Source organism: Diabrotica undecimpunctata, unplaced genomic scaffold, assembly GCF_040954645.1.
Source record: "Diabrotica undecimpunctata isolate CICGRU unplaced genomic scaffold, icDiaUnde3 ctg00001599.1, whole genome shotgun sequence".
In the NCBI taxonomy this organism is placed as follows: domain Eukaryota; kingdom Metazoa; phylum Arthropoda; class Insecta; order Coleoptera; family Chrysomelidae; genus Diabrotica; species Diabrotica undecimpunctata.
In genome coordinates, this window is record NW_027312505.1 from 12864 (window position 1) to 29054 (window position 16191).

General features: G+C 34.5%; 2 protein-coding genes across 2 annotated transcripts; one reads left to right on the top strand and one right to left on the bottom strand.

The window, feature by feature from the left end:
- Positions 1 to 5371: 5371 nt before the first annotated feature.
- Positions 5372 to 7388, bottom strand: LOC140431651 (uncharacterized). Its single transcript, XM_072519541.1, has 2 exons — positions 7362 to 7388; positions 5372 to 6211 (listed from the first exon to the last, which is right to left on the bottom strand). The coding sequence occupies exons 1-2, from the start codon at positions 7386 to 7388 to the stop codon at positions 5525 to 5527; spliced, it is 714 nt and encodes a 237-aa protein (XP_072375642.1). The 3' UTR covers positions 5372 to 5524.
- An 829-nt stretch (positions 7389 to 8217) lies between these two features.
- On the top strand, positions 8218 to 13597 carry LOC140431650 (uncharacterized). The gene is made up of 3 exons (XM_072519540.1): positions 8218 to 8228; positions 9508 to 11139; positions 11221 to 13597. Exons 1-3 carry the CDS (start codon positions 8218 to 8220, stop codon positions 13595 to 13597), a joined length of 4020 nt encoding a protein of 1339 aa, XP_072375641.1.
- Positions 13598 to 16191: the final 2594 nt, after the last annotated feature.

Consider the following 16191-nt stretch of genomic DNA (forward strand, 5'->3'; position numbering starts at 1 on the left):
AGTAGGCGGATCATCAGTGCCAATTTTAGGTCTCTGTTACATAACACCTTGGACATCCTTCTAAAAGCCGCTCTAGCCTGCTCTCTCCTAGATCTAATTTCGCCGTGACTTTCTGCGTTACAATTTAATTGCTGTCCAAGATAAACGATTTTATCAACTTGCTCAAGTTTGGTATTATTTACATATATAGACGGTTTTATATGCTGTTGTTTACTTATTACGAGTATTTAGGTTTTCCGTATGTTCAGATCCAGCCTACAACTCTCAACGACACTATCAAGTAGTGTTTGCAGATCTTCTTGACTAGAAGCTAGGAGTACTGTTCGTCCGCATATCGTAAATTATTGATGACTTCACCGTTCAAAAGTATTCCTTCTTGTTTTTCAGAAAGTGCTTTTTTGAAAATTCTTTCGGAGTAAACCTTGAAAAGCACGGGTGATAAGAGGCATCCCTGCCATACTTCTCTTTTAATATTTAAAGCCTGTGATTCTACACCATCTACTAAGACTGATGTTGTTTGATTCCAATATAAATTTGCAATTATTCGAACATCTCTGCCGTCCAAGTCAATGTCTTTTAGAGCTTCGATTAATATAGAGTGTTTAACACGATCAAATGCCTTTCGGAAGTCAATAAAACAACAGTATATGTCTACAGATATATCTCGACATCTTTGAGCAAGTACGTTCATTCCAAACAGTGCCTCTCTCGTTCCAAACCCGTAACGGAAACCAAACTGTGTGTCATCCAGGTATTCTTCGCATTTATTGTATATCCCTTTGTAATAACATAAATCTTAACAGTACATAAACTTTCATATGCACGGCGATGTTTATAGTAATCCAGTAAATGACGAAATTTACTACGTTCGTATGTTTTCCAACACTGCATAATTTTCAAATAAAGCTTATACGACGTCATATTGGCGTACGATATATAATTCGTCAGTCCCTTTTAAACTTCACCGCTACATATACTACGTCATCCATAAGTTTGATCAATAAAATTGTGAATGGAAAGATTCTTCAATAGGCGCTTGTTACTAAATTAGTTGAGGTTTCTTTCTCTTTCTTTTGTGTTTGATATTGATTGACCATGTTTGGAAGTCGAAGGTAATGTGTCAAATCTGTTCAGGCATGTATTTTGGGATAAGAATGTTTTTGTTGTTATTTTTGTATTTAATAAACATGGTTCATTTAAGGATGAAAAGGTGTGTGGATAAAAATAGCATATTTAATAAAGCACACTTTCTTATTGAATTAAATAATTTGAACGTATCGATATACATTGAGATTAATGAAATTAAATAAAAACTATATTTATGTAGTATATCTTTTTTTCTGGGAAACCGTTATTTGTCTATATAAACGTAACAGAAAAAAATCTGCGTTTTATAGAGGGTTTTATACAGAGTTTTTTCTTATTAAGTCTACAACACAAATAAATCAATATACGCACACATACAAAATATTCTTCGATTATTGGTATCAATATAACAGTTATTTCGGTGTAGTCCCTACCTTCGCTCAATTAATATCAATTGAACCACGGAATTTTTGACTAATTTGTGCTTCAAACGCTATAGTATATGGCTTTTATTTATCAGAGCAACAACAAGCTTTTGCTGACAGCTACTAATATTTACACATTTCTACAGCCGATTTAAATTGGTATAAACCTAAACCCAATTAGATTAAATAGGTGGAGACTACACCGAAATAACTGTTATATCGCTCTTACTCCTATACTCGCTTCGCACATATACTTGTGCTCTAAATGCCATAATATCTTTGGTTTTTATTTCATTAGAGCAACAGCAAGCTTTAACTGACAGCTATTAATATTTACACATTTTGACAATCCAGAAGACAGAAAACGATATTACATTGATTAGTTCTACGCCATCAAAGCAGGTGGCAGCTCTGTGCGCTTACCACTAATGTGGGAAGTATTTTGGAGACATTAGTCGAATCTTCCGATTTGAATTGGTATCAAGCCCAAGTCGACTGAAGAGGTGGGGACTACACCGAGATAAATGTTATATCGCTCTATTGATATCGATTCAAACGGGAGGTTTGACTAATTTGAGCTCAAACGAAATGATAAATAGCTTTTATTTCACATATATATATATATATATATATATATATATATATATATATATATATATATATATATATATATATATATATATATATATATATATATATATTCTACTATCCGCAATCGGTCTGTAGGAAATGAAACTCTATATTGTATATAACGACGCTAAGAATACAATTCTTTGGTAGGTAACTTTCGGGAAAGCGTCAAATCAAGGATCGGCTAAAGATGGTATAAGCCAGTTTGGTGTAGAACTTTATTCTAAATGTGAAATTTTCGGTGATAGGCTGTCACCTTCATCAGCACCTAAATGGAAAACTTATTTGGTACAAATGGTGGAAGTTAACATTTAAAAACCTACATTGAAAATGTTCAGTTGGTCCTAGTGGTGAAGAACACTGTCATACATATGTTAAAAATATTAAAAAATACATTTAAAATTTTCAATAAAAACATTACAACACAAAAGGGTATTTTTACAAATACAACACAAAAACATCTAAAACCCAACAAAAACCGCATCTTCGTGTTTTTTCTTCTTTTTTGATGACAATGTTTCTGATTTCTGTCAATATCTAGATGTCATATGTAACAAGGTTATATTTACATCTGCACCTCATGCAATAACATGGAAATTGGAAAAAATCTTTTAAAGAACCAAAATAGCAGGGAAATAAAGTCTGCTCTCAAGTGCAGGCAGGTCATTTGTGTATGTTATGATAAGTAACCTCCATTTTTCAACCTGTTACATCTTGTCGAGTCCTGCTGAAGCAGAAAAGAATAAATACAACTTAAGTTTTCAACATCTTTCTTACAGTTCATAGAAGAGCTGCAGTTATGGATGTAGCACATTTCTATGAAATTTCTCTTAAATCGGTTGTCATTTCTTTTTAGTACTTCCACATTTTCATAGTTAGCAATGTGTCCAGTATTCTTAATATATTGGCTAAAAGCTGTACTAGTAGGCTTCCTCACAACATCACTCTTGTGCAAAGCTATTCTTTTTGAGAATTTCTGGCTGGTTTGACCTACATACACTTCTGAACAGGAACCACATGAAATAGAATACACTACATTAAAGTTATCCAGTTTTTTAACTCTTTCTGTTAGGTGAGTAAAGTATGTCCCTAATCTTTTGTACACTGAATTTGCTATCACTATGTTGAACTGTCTGAAAAGGTTTGAGTGAGTTTTTAATATGCGTAGGCATAATCTGCGATTTTCTGCATCATAACAAAAAAATTCTTCTGTTAATATTCGTAGATAGCTTTAAGTTGTTGCCTGCCCATCTCTTCATTAAATTTTTTACGCCTATGCCATATACTAAGGTAATTTAGTGATAATATAATATATACATATAATTTGGCTAACAGTAGGTCTAATTTAATGATGTTAACCGCTATACAGATCACGGCACCGTTTTATTGACCATACAACACAATGGCAATCGCTGTGACATGTTACACGTTTCCACCTCTATATTCATTTCACAGTAGGTACGAATTGTCGTAATTGTCACATTGACATTAAAAATTTCAAAGGAAGTTCTGAAAGAATAAACAAATAATTAATAAAATGCCTGTTGCGTTATATACCGTCCAAGAAAAAGTGCAACTTGTAACATGGTACTTTCAGGGTCATTCGATACGCGAAGTAATTGATTTATTTATTTTTGCCTTCGAAAATAGACCCCCATTAAGACAGTTAAAAATAAAGTTTGTTTAGCAGGAAATAGTTGACTTCAATTAGTGCGGTCGTAAATATTATTAAACTTATCTGACTTGGCCTATTGTTAAGACCTTGTACCTCAGGTAAACCATTGTTACCTGAAACATTACCTTTTATACGATTATCGGTTGACCCAGGATGTTTATAGTCGACACTAATTGAAGTCAACCATTTACTGCTAAACAAACTTTACCATTAAACATTTTCAAACTTCGGGATGTGTAAACAGTTGTAAAAAGTGTCATGAAGGTAATGAACCGCGTGTTAGACCTGTCAATGAGGAGATCAAAACAGGCAAACACTGCAATAGTGTACAAATTGCTAGGGAAGTTAACGTGAATCCTCGAACTGTACAGCGAGTTCTCAAAAGGAATGGGTATCACTGTTTTAAGATACAACCAACACAAGAACTGTTGGAAGATAACTTTAGGCGGATGGAGTTTTGTGAAATTATGTTAGATAAACAAAATGTAAATGTACGCTTTTTAAAAAATATTTTATTTTTTGACGAATCTTCATTTTCATTACATAAAAAACAATCCATCCGTTGCAAGGTACTATTCTCGAAAAACTAAGCACTTCAGTGTTGCGGTGCGAACGTAGCATCAGCAAAGTTAAATGTTTGGACTGGGATGTTAGGCGACCATATTGTCGGTCCATTTTTTATCGATGGAAACCTAGACGGGTCCAAATATTTACAAATTTAACAGAATGAGATCATTCCAGCAGTTCGACGCCTTCCCGTTAATTTTCAGAAGTTTTATTTCCAACAGGATGGGTGTTTGGATCACAACTCTAGAGCAACTATTGACTTCCTCAATCAAACGTTTCCTGATCGACTGATAAGTACACGTGGTATAATTAAATGGCCCGCTAGATCTTGTGACTTAGCGCCTAACGATTTCTTTTTTGGGGTTTTCTCAAAGAAAACATTTATAGGTATCAGTCTGAAAAGGTCACAAAACCTAGTCGAATTAAGAGCAAACATACTTTATTTCCCTACAAGCTTTACACTAGCCCTACTCCAAAATATGAAAATAAATCTGTATGACAGATTTGGTTACTGTTTAGCACAAGGAGGATGTATATTTGAGCCCCTAACTCATTAATCTGCTTTCCTAATTTTTATTTTTTGTTAGGTACATTTTACAAAGTTTGTAGGTTCTTAATTAGGTAGTATCTTTTATGTTTAAAATAGGAAGAATTTTATTGTTTTTTTTTTATTTAAAAGTACAAACAACTCTTAAGACTATTCTGATTTTTTTTTCTTGTCTTATTGTTATAAGCTTTGTCCATAAAATTTGTACAATTTTCAGCGAGAATAAAGCATATTACTTATTTACTTACTTATTTATTTGTATTGCTATTAAGGCTAAAAAATAACCAAAAAATTAGTTTTAGAGCATTATAATAATTATGCTGTAGAGATGAGACTGTAATAAATCTTAATTCCTATGGTCAACAAAACAATGTTGTTATCTGTATATGTAAGTGTTCTAATCAAAACTATAACGTGAATCGATAAAAACTACAATTCTTAAGCCTAAATAATTTATTAAATACTTAATTGTTTATAATTTCAAATTAGTAAACATATTTTTTTAAATAAAAATAAAAAACTTTATTATTTTATAAACTATTCATTTGGTTTTTCTTATCATTGCTATTCAGTTCTTAGAATAAACTAAAAAGTTTATGTTGTGATATGCGGTTGTATACTATCGTAACAAAACGCTGGTATACTTTTTAAAATTGCTCCCCCAAAAACTCTAACGGGACTATGATTCCAATTAACTAAAACTCCCTTTCCACTCAATGGCGAGCCCTTCCTGTAACCGCAATCGAGACTTAACTCTACCAGAAGCAATCCAAGAGATTTTCTTGTTTCTCCCACTTCGTTTAAATGATATCTATCTGAGGATCTTCTGTTGGTTATTTTGTATCCTTTTGGGAATTGAGGTTTTTGAAGCACCCTGACCCTGGTTGGCTCACTAGAAAATATATTTCTAAAGAGATCAAGAATTCCTTTCGGATTACGTTTTGAATCAACTGCAGCATATCCGGAAGAATCTGGTTGAATGTATTCCTCATCGGGTATGGTTTTATATTTTTCTAATCCACCTGAATCCACTTCTTGCGATATTTCTGAAATCTGATATGGGTCTATTTTACCTTGAGGATGTGTTTTCTGTTGAGGTTTCTGATACTTGCGGTTGTTAGAAAACTGGTTGTTATATTTTTGGTAATTGTTAGTTGAAGATAATACAAAGTTAAAACCAGATATATCTCCTTCTATTCCGTCATCTAGTCCTTTGTCGAAATCAGTATATTCTTGACCGACAACTATGTCACCTCCTCCTTTAATAAATGACCCTCTTAACTAAAAACAAAAAGGTTTATTTAGTAATACCAATATTAAGAAAATTTCCTAATTATAATAATAAAATGATAGATTTTAAAATTGTCAATAGCTAGATAAACTAAACAAAACACTCCCAAAATGCCATTTTGTTTTTACTTTTAAATGACAAAAAATTAGTCTATCTAGTTTCTGTATCGAATAAGGTTCCTTTAAAATTAAAAGAATGTTTGTTACTCCACGCAAATAGTACGTACCCGTACAACAAAATCATTAAAGCTCTTGTTACAATAGATCAGTGGTGCTCAGACTTATACTGCATACTGCATGGGATCTACCACATAAAGTGCAAGCGTCCGGAGATCGACAGTTATACCCTGATTTTAAACCAGGAGTAATTCAAATTTACTGCACCGCAATGTTTGTTTGTAATTGGTCCAACCTCAGGCAAGTTTACTCCACTGTTATGAAATTTTGACACTAATGGCATTTCATAGCTTAATTAAATTATACCGGCGATTTTTTGTGTTTTCTGCGTCATTCTTTTAATTTTTAGATTTTTAGTCTGCTTTTATATAAACAACATTTGTTTTTAGAATTCTTTAGTGACGTATTAGTATAATATAATATTTTTGGATTACCGTCGAAGGCCGATATGATCAACCAAAAAAGAAGATGTATTTGGTAACCTTTCTAGTGACTTTCTTGAGTGTGGATATGTCTCTTTAGTTTACTCCTCCTGGTTTGAAAACAAAGTATAGTAAAAAAATAATTTTGAAAATAAAAAACTTTATTGCGTACTTATAGTTAATAAAAAGTTGTAACTACAGTGGGTTGTAAATAAAGTCATGATTTTCATATTAATTCTACTTGGATGTTGATGCGTGGCACTGCATATCATCCACAAGTATTTTATATGATGGTACGTAATTACGGAGGGCCAAACGCAAGCATGAAGAGAGATGTCGTCAGTTAGCCGATTACGATATTTTGATTTCACTATCTTCATTTGGGAAAATGCAGACTAACATAAGTATGTTGATCCAAAGAATGCTGTGAGCTGCAGAGCTACCTGTCTCAAAGACGGATATTTCTCAGACGATATGAAAGACCAAAATTTCGTATCGGTCGCTCTGGATTTAAGATGTATATTCGAAATTATTTTCAGTACCTCATTTTGGACGGAAATGATCTCCATATTGAACGTAACGGATATTTCAGTGGCTATTTTTTCCACATCTTGACAAGAAAATGGTTTAGACATGAATGTTACAATATCTGTCAGTTTTTTAAAATTAGCGAAGCGTCTTTCAAACTCACCGTGAAGTGTTTGCAGCTCCGTTTCGTAATAAACATAATTTAAATGAGCGGCTACCCTTTTTTTCAACGATGGAAAGTTGTTTAAATCCTTTCTGCTAATTTGCTTAATCAATAATTTCAATTTATTGACAAAAGAATGTATTGCGCTCATCATATCGATAATTGTTTTATTTTTACCTTGTAGTTCAAAATTAAGGAGGTTCAAATGATTTGTTAAATCTGTTAGGAAAGCCAGATCACTGAGCCATTTTTCGTTTTGAAGTAGATGAGTGTCGTCCCCTCGTTCTTCTAAAAAAGAAATTATTTCGGGAAGTAGCTCCTGGAACCTATCTAAAAATTTTCCACGGCTCATCCACCTAACATCTGTATGCAGAAGTAAATCAGTGTGTTCTGCAGAGTCGCTATCTTCCAATTGCGCTTTAAAAATACGTCGTTGCAAGCTTCGCGCTCTGATTGAATTCACAATTTTTGTTGTCATCTTCAGTATGTCGTCCATATTTAAAATTTTGGAACACAAAACTTGCTGGTGAATGATGCAATGAAATGAAAAAAACGATGGACATAATGCAACAAATAAATTGTTAACGCCAGTCATGGATGGTGCACCATCTGCACTCCCAGTTTAAATTTATCTGTGAATGCTGATATGCCGAATCAGCATTATCGCAACTTTATGGTGAAGAGATAGCATCATAATTATTTCGATCATGCACGTATGGTGAGTCAGGATATTGTTCAAGATAGTGGCTGCATAATTATTAAAAAGGGGAAATGTCAAGGTTGCCAATAGCAACTAATAATTTATCTGTATCATCTCTGTGTGTGTCAAGCGAGAATAAAAAAGTCAGATCTTGAAATTCATTTTGTATAATTTTATTATAAGAATTTTTCACATTACGAATAGATAAATCATCAGATCATATCTAAGAAAAAGAACAAAACAAACATTGGTCCTTAGAGCTTTGGATATTTGTGCTATTCCACGCCATACAACCTACAAGATCCACGTTTGCCGACAACGTTGAACGAGACAGTCGCAGAAATACATCGAGTGCTCCTTTGCCACAGTCTTCAAGTCAAGTATACAATCCGATTGAACACATACTGACGATTTCACTGGACGGGACATCGAATCATCAAAAATCAGGGAAGTGAGCTTTTGTTCCTTACTTATCTGCCTTTCATTTCAATTTCCTAACTTAGACTTCTTCAATCTTGAAATTTATTGTTCATTGTTAGTTTACTTTGACACATAATAGTTAAAACATTTAAATTTGAATTAAAATGGGGATTTGCCTACGTTAAAAAAGATAAGAGCATCTCTTAAAGCGCGATTAACCTCATTTATTAAATTCATTGATAGGGACTCAACCCACGGTGAGATGAATGAGCCAACTCGCGCTGAAATTGAATTGCGCATCGAAAACGCGAATAGTATTCATACTCAATATCAAGAAACCCAATTAAAAATAGAAAGTTTACTGGACGCAATAACTGAGGAAGAAATAAATTACAGAGAAACGTTCGGAACATCATTTTATTCAGTTATAATTAAGGCAAAACAACTGTTGACAACAACCTCAGCTAGTGCCTCCAGTACATCTAGTCCTACTAGTGAACATTCTCCAATATAAAACCTCTCAACCTCCAATATAAAACTTCCTTCTATTGAATTGCCAAAATTCAGTGGCAACATAGAAGAATGGTTAGATTTTCATGAATAATTTGATTCGTTAGTTATAAAAAATAATAGTATATCTGAAATACAAAAATTACATTATTTAAGAGCATGCATAACAGGTTCTGCTGAGAGAGTCATTGCTTCTATACCTCTCTCTGCTTCTAATTTTACTGTTACATGGAATCTTTTGGTTGAGAGATATTCTAACAAGGAATTGTTGTTGCATAACCATATTAAAGCCATCTTCAATTAATTTTAAGGCAATCAATAAAGAAGGTTCATTTTCAATCAGAAATTTAATTGATACATTTTGTAGCAATCTTAGAGCTTTGGAGGCATTAAAACAACCAGTCGAACATTGGGATGCCCTTCTCAAATATATTCTTTTGGAAAAATTAGATTCTGAATCTGTGAAAGAATGGGAGAAGGCCAACAATGGTAAAGTCAGTCAAGTTTCGGACCTCATATATTTCCTAAAAACGAAGGCAGATACTCTAGAAAGATATAATCTAAATAAACCCAATATTCAAGGGACTTCTGTCAATAATCATGTCAAATTCAGACACAACAGTACTAAGGCTCTTGTAAGTACAAAATCTTCTTTTCTTTCTTGTCCTTTATGCAACCAGCAACACAAACTGGTTCACTGTAGTCAATTTCATTCATTAGACATTCCTGCCCGTATCAATAAAGTACGTAGATTTAAATTATGCTTGAATTGTCTGCATTCTGGACATCAACAAGCTACGTGCAAATATGGCGAATGTAAGAAATGTAACCAGAAACATCATACTCTTCTTCATGAATTTATTGAAAATCCACTAAATCCATTGTCTCAGTTTAATGATCAAGTAGTTGCTTCTCAGAGTAGCCCTCAGACACTTTCTAATACTTCTCAAAATCAACAAATCCTTCTATCAACGGTTGTTGTCCAAGTTCGTGACCATTTAGGGGTTGCTCATAATTGTAGAGCTCTTTTAGATAGTGGAGCTCAATCTAATTTTATCACATCAAGTTTAGTTGATTTGCTGGGTATTTCAGGGGAGCAGGTTAACATTTCTGTAGTGGGTATCGCTCATGTTTCTTCTAAAATAAATCACAAATGTAATATTGTTATTAACTCTTTACAATCTATATATTCTTTCCCCCTAGAGTGTTTAATCATTCCACAAATATGTGGACAACTTCCAGTTTGTCAAATTGATGCATCTTCGTTGCCCATACCTGCAAATATTTGTTTATCAGACCCAAATTTTCATACTCCTTCGGAAGTAAATATTCTGATCAGTGCTAGTATTTTTTGGGACCTGCTATGTGTGGGTCAGGATAAGTTAGGTCCTGAAAAACCCATACTTCAGAAAACTAGATTAGGGTGGATCATTTCTGGTCCTTTAATAAATACCAGGGTGAATAGTCAGCAATCTACCATATGTGGATTATCACACAATATCGAAACTGACGACCTTTCTAGGTTTTGGGAGATTGAGGAGTGCTCAGGTACTAAACTTCAGTCTCCAGAAGAGTTATTGTGCGAGGAGCACTTCAAATCAACCTTTAGGAGAAATTTGGATGGTCGGTTCATTGTGTCCATTCCTTTTAAGTCACAGGTTGACTCTTTGGGAGAATCCAGATCAATAGCTCAAAGAAGGTTCTATAGCTTAGAAAAAAGGCTTCTTAATGATCCTATCATGAAGGAGCAGTATGTTGCATTTATGGAGGAATACTTGTCTTTAGGCCACATGTCAAGAGTTACTGATTGTACTTTGCCAGTACATAGTTATTACTTTCCTCATCACGGGGTGATGAAGCAGGACAGTCTCACTACAAAACTCAGAGTAGTGTTCGATGGTTCCTGTCCGTCATCATCTGGTCATTCGCTCAACGATCTTCAGATGGTAGGTCCCGTCATGCAGAATGATTTGATATCTATCCTGTTGAGATTTAGAAGGTATCCATTTGTTGCATCTGCGGACATTGCCAAAATGTACCGCTAAATTCTTATTGATGATACTCAACGGTGTCTCCAAAGAATCTTATGGAGAAATCATCCGAAAGATCCTCTTCATTCATATGAATTAAATACAGTTACTTATGGCTCTACGTCAAGTAGTTATCTAGCCACTAGATGTCTCTATCAGCTATCATTAGAGCATTCTGATACATTCCCTCAAGCTTCTAAAATCATAGCTGAAGACTTCTATGTTGACGACTTGTTAACTGGTTCTGATTCGTTAGAGGACTTAATCCTTAATTGTAAACAAGTCTCTGAAATTCTTTCAAAAGGTTGCTTTCCACTTAGAAAGTGGACGTCAAACAATTCTTTATTTCTTAAGTCCATCCAGGAATCTATTTCATTAGACACTCCCTTCCTTTTTGGTGCCAATGAAAACACAAAGACACTTGGGTTACAATGGTGCCCTAGTTTAGATTCATTGTCCTATTCTATTGATTCAAATGTTACTCCCAAAATTATCACTAAAAGATCAATACTTTCTGGTATTGCTCAAATATTCGACCCTTTAGGTCTCTTAAGTCCATCAATCATTAAAGTCAAAATCCTTATGCAACTCCTTTGGTTAGAGAAGTTAGACTGGGATGAAGGAGTGCCATTGCATATTCAGTCTGAGTGGTTATCTTTCAGATATCAGTTGCATGAGTTGAATAAATTGCAAATTCAAAGAAATGTAGTTCTCCCTAATTCTGTTCTTATTGAAATGCACGGATTCTGTGACGCAAGCAAAGTTGCTTATGGCGCAGCCATATATATTCGCAGTGTTGATAAAAAGGGTAACATTTTTATAAATTTACTTTGTGCTAAAAGCAAAGTAGCACCTGTAAAGAAGCTGAGCATACCTCGCCTGGAACTTAGCGGAGCTTTGATCTTATCACGTCTTTCTAAAATGGTTATTACTTCTTTGAATATTCAGTTCAATAAGATTTTTCTGTGGTCTTACTCAACCATTACCTTGGGCTGGATAAAAACTTCGTCACATGTACTAAAAACTTTCGTTGGTAATCGTGTTTCAGAAATTCAGTCCAACACAGATCCCGAAAATTGGAGACATGTACCTACGGATTGTAACCCTGCTGATTTACTCTCTCGAGGAATTGAACCTCAGGTTCTAAGCTCTTGTTTATTTTGGTGGCACGGCCCATCATTCTTGCTAGATTCTCCTGAAACTTGGCCAGTTCAAGTATCTTTTGATAAAGAAAAACTTCCAGAGTTTAAAACTATTAGCAACCAATTTATGATAGTTTCGTCTACTCCATTATTTGATTTTGAAAAATATTCGAGTTTTTCAACCTTGGTAAGGTCAGTGGCTTACTCTTTGCGTTTCTACTACAATTCTCAACGAAAGAACAAGGCCACTCGTGTTTTGGGGCATTTAACCACGCAGGAGATTAACAATTCTACCCTTACTCTAGTTAAGTTGGTACAAGCTGAAGGTTTCCCATCTGAGATTCAGTGCTTAAGAAGAGGTAATGCAGTTTCTTCTAAAAGCAGAATCTTATCACTTAATCCCTTTTTAGATCCAGAAGGATTACTCAGGGTCGGTGGTAGATTAAGTAATTCAAACTTTTCTTATCAAAAGAAACATCCTATTCTAATTCAATCTAATCATAAGTTTACTATTCTATTTTTCCGTCAAGAGCATTTTAAGCTGTGCCATGCAGGACCTCAACATCTCCTAGCTCACGTGCGTGAGAAATATTGGCCTTTACATGGAAAATCATTGGCTAGGAGAACGGTTCGCGAATGCTTGCGTTGCTTTCGCTTCAATCCCGATCAAGTTAATCCCATCATGGGAGATCTTCCCCAATCAAGAGTCACCCCCTCATTTCCATTTGCTGTTACAGGAGTTGATTATGCTGGTCCATTTGCCCCCAGAACTAGTCGTCATAGGGGTGCTTCTTCATATAAAGGTTATATTAGTTTATTTGTTTGCCTATCGACAAAGGCCATTCATTTAGAGGTGGTAACGGATCTTTCCACCGAAGCCTTTATGGCGGCAATAAAACGATTTATAGCTAGAAGGGGCAAACCATGTCAGATGATGAGTGATAACGGAACCACATTTGTGGGTGCCAACAATTCTTTGTTGGAATTGGGCAAATTTTTGAAAACCAATGGTAATAAATTCCCTGATATGTGTGCTAAATCTGATATAAATTGGAAGTTCATACCGGCTCATTCTCCTCATTTTGGCGGTCTCTGGGAGGCTGGAGTCAAATCGGTGAAGGCTAACCTCAAACGAGTTATGACAGATACGAAATTAGATTATGAAAGATTTGTTACATTACTAACTCAGATTGAAGGAGTATTAAATTCTCGTCCTTTGAGTGCCTTGTCTTCTAACCCTTCTGATCTTTTGCCTTTGACACATCACAGCTCACTTCCTCATTAGAAGAGCCATGGATTCCGTTCCAGAAATAAATCTATCAAACTCATCCATTACCAGTTTGTCTAGATTCCAGCAGTTGCAGCAACTTCGCCATCATTTTTGGAAACGTTGGTCTCTGGAATACATCTCCGAATTGCAAGAACGGAAGAAATGGAAAGTCAACCAATCTAAAATTCAGACTGACACACTCGTCCTCATCAAAGAAAGAAATTTACCTCCTTTAAACTGGTGTCTTGGGCGCGTAGAAGTTTTGCATCCCGGCGCTGATGAAGTTACACGAGTGGTTACCATAAGAACTTCAAAAGGACTTATAAAGCGAGCTGTTACAAACATTTGTCCACTTCCGGTTCCTAGTGATCAAAGTGAAGGTGCAATCACGTCTTAAGTTCTAGAACTGTTAATGCGTCTTAGTTAAAGAACATTTGTTTGATTTTTAAACTTAAAAGTTTATAATAATTATTGAAGATGTATTTGTTTATTTTTTATTGCATGTAATGCATTTCCTCATTTACTTGCTTACCTGTTAAATTGAAAGCGATCCTTTCAAGGTGGGGGGCATGTTCAAGATAGTGGCTGCATAATTATTAAAAAGGGGAAATGTCAAGGTTGCCAATAGCAACTAATAATTTATCTGTATCATCTCTGTGTGTGTCAAGCGAGAATAAAAAAGTCAGATCTTGAAATTCATTTTGTATAATTTTATTAAAAGAATTTTTCACATTACGAATAGATAAATCATCAGATTATATCTAAGAAAAAGAACAAAACAAACAATATTATTCATTATTTTAGTTTCGTTTATGTTGACTATTATCTTCTTTTTATTCTTGGGATTTTCAATTTATATTTTCCCATTTTCTAATATTTGCGTCTAATACAGTTCTCGTATTTTCTCCGTGAATCGCGATCGACTTCAAAAACTTTGGCGATCGACCGGTCGATCGCGATCGACTCTTTGAGCACCGTTGCAATAGATGATAACAATAGAGATCTGAAATAAAGTCTCCAATAACGTACAGAATTTTTTGAGTGACGCCAAAAGTAAAAAAGCCTGGAAAACAACTAGATGTAATAGAATAGCTAGTAAAGAACGCAGAAACTAATTAAAAAATCCCCGGTAATGGTCACAAAAATGGGAACGCTCCAGGACCGTCGATGGTACCCACAAAACTGATTCAATATGATCTTGACAAACTATTTCGGCTATTGAATTATCTTTAATTGATTTTTAAGAAGGGAAGAGCTATCCCCAGAATGAAAAACTGCATATATCAGCAATCTATATAAGAATAAAGGTAACAGAAAGAATTGTACGAATTACCGAAGGCTTACCAACTCAAACTGTAGGATGTACGAAAAGATAATTAACCCATTAACAGCCAAAGGTCGTCTACGCACCCTTTTAATTAATTTGTATTTTTTTACATACTGCTAAAATACTTAGTACTCTGACATGTATTCACAAATATTCTAGCATGTTTGTTTTATCTTTATAACAATATATGTACTTGATTTTAAATAAAAAACTGTTTTACAATTTGTGAAACTAACACGATTTCTCAACTGTTTGACAACACCACGAAGACAATATTTTTTTATCGACTTTTTGACCCAACGAAGATATATGTTATGATAACATAGCTTCGAAATACTATTACGCTTTATTCTAAATTGCTTACTTGGATGAAACTTGGCCTAGAATTTTTTTAATTTTGATTTAAATATTGAGGGTGCGCGTACGCACCCTTGGCGCATAACGGCATCAGTCAAGATTGATGGCCATCGCGACATCAACCGGTGGTCTCGGTCAGTTGTTTGTCAGTTACATCTGTACTGCAATTTGTAAGCACGTGTAATAGCTTTTCGTAACTGTGAGGTTGTTTATATTACATAAATAAGAACTGAAAATATTTGTTTGTTGCATATGAGGGAATATTCAAAGTGATCTAAAGGTGAGATGTCAACTGTTTTTGTTTCAAAATTATGTGTCTAGCCTTAAATTCGGTTTTTTCTACAGTCAATATGAGTCAACCAAGTACTTCTGAAATGTCGTTGGACCAAAGCCAGAAGTGAGCATTCGGACCTTTGACTGCAGAGGAGATGTATGATCGAACACGACCTTTTAGTACTAAGGAATTAATTGCATGTCTTGAAGAAGATTCAGATATAGAGAATGCAGATGAAGTAGAAGTTACATATATCCCTCCTAATGTTGATGAAATTTCTGATGACAAAAACCTAGATGATAACCCCATTCAAGAAGATAATATTGATGCAGAAATTGCTGACACATATGAAATTTACGTTCCGACAGCAAAGGAGTCTAAAGAAGATGATATATCACTCAGTAAAATTCTCAATAAAATGCGAAAACCTATTTAAAATAAATCGAAAATTTTACCAAAATGGAAAACAAACAACACTCCAGCATTCTCGACTCATCCTGAAAGTGATAACAATCGTTTATTAGAGAACATCAAAGTCAGCCATGGAGAAAAGTCGCCCATCGAAATATTTTCATTATTTTTCGATGATAAAGTCACAAGCCAGATTATACATTTTTCAAATACTTATGCAGCAACTCTGAGATAGCGCGT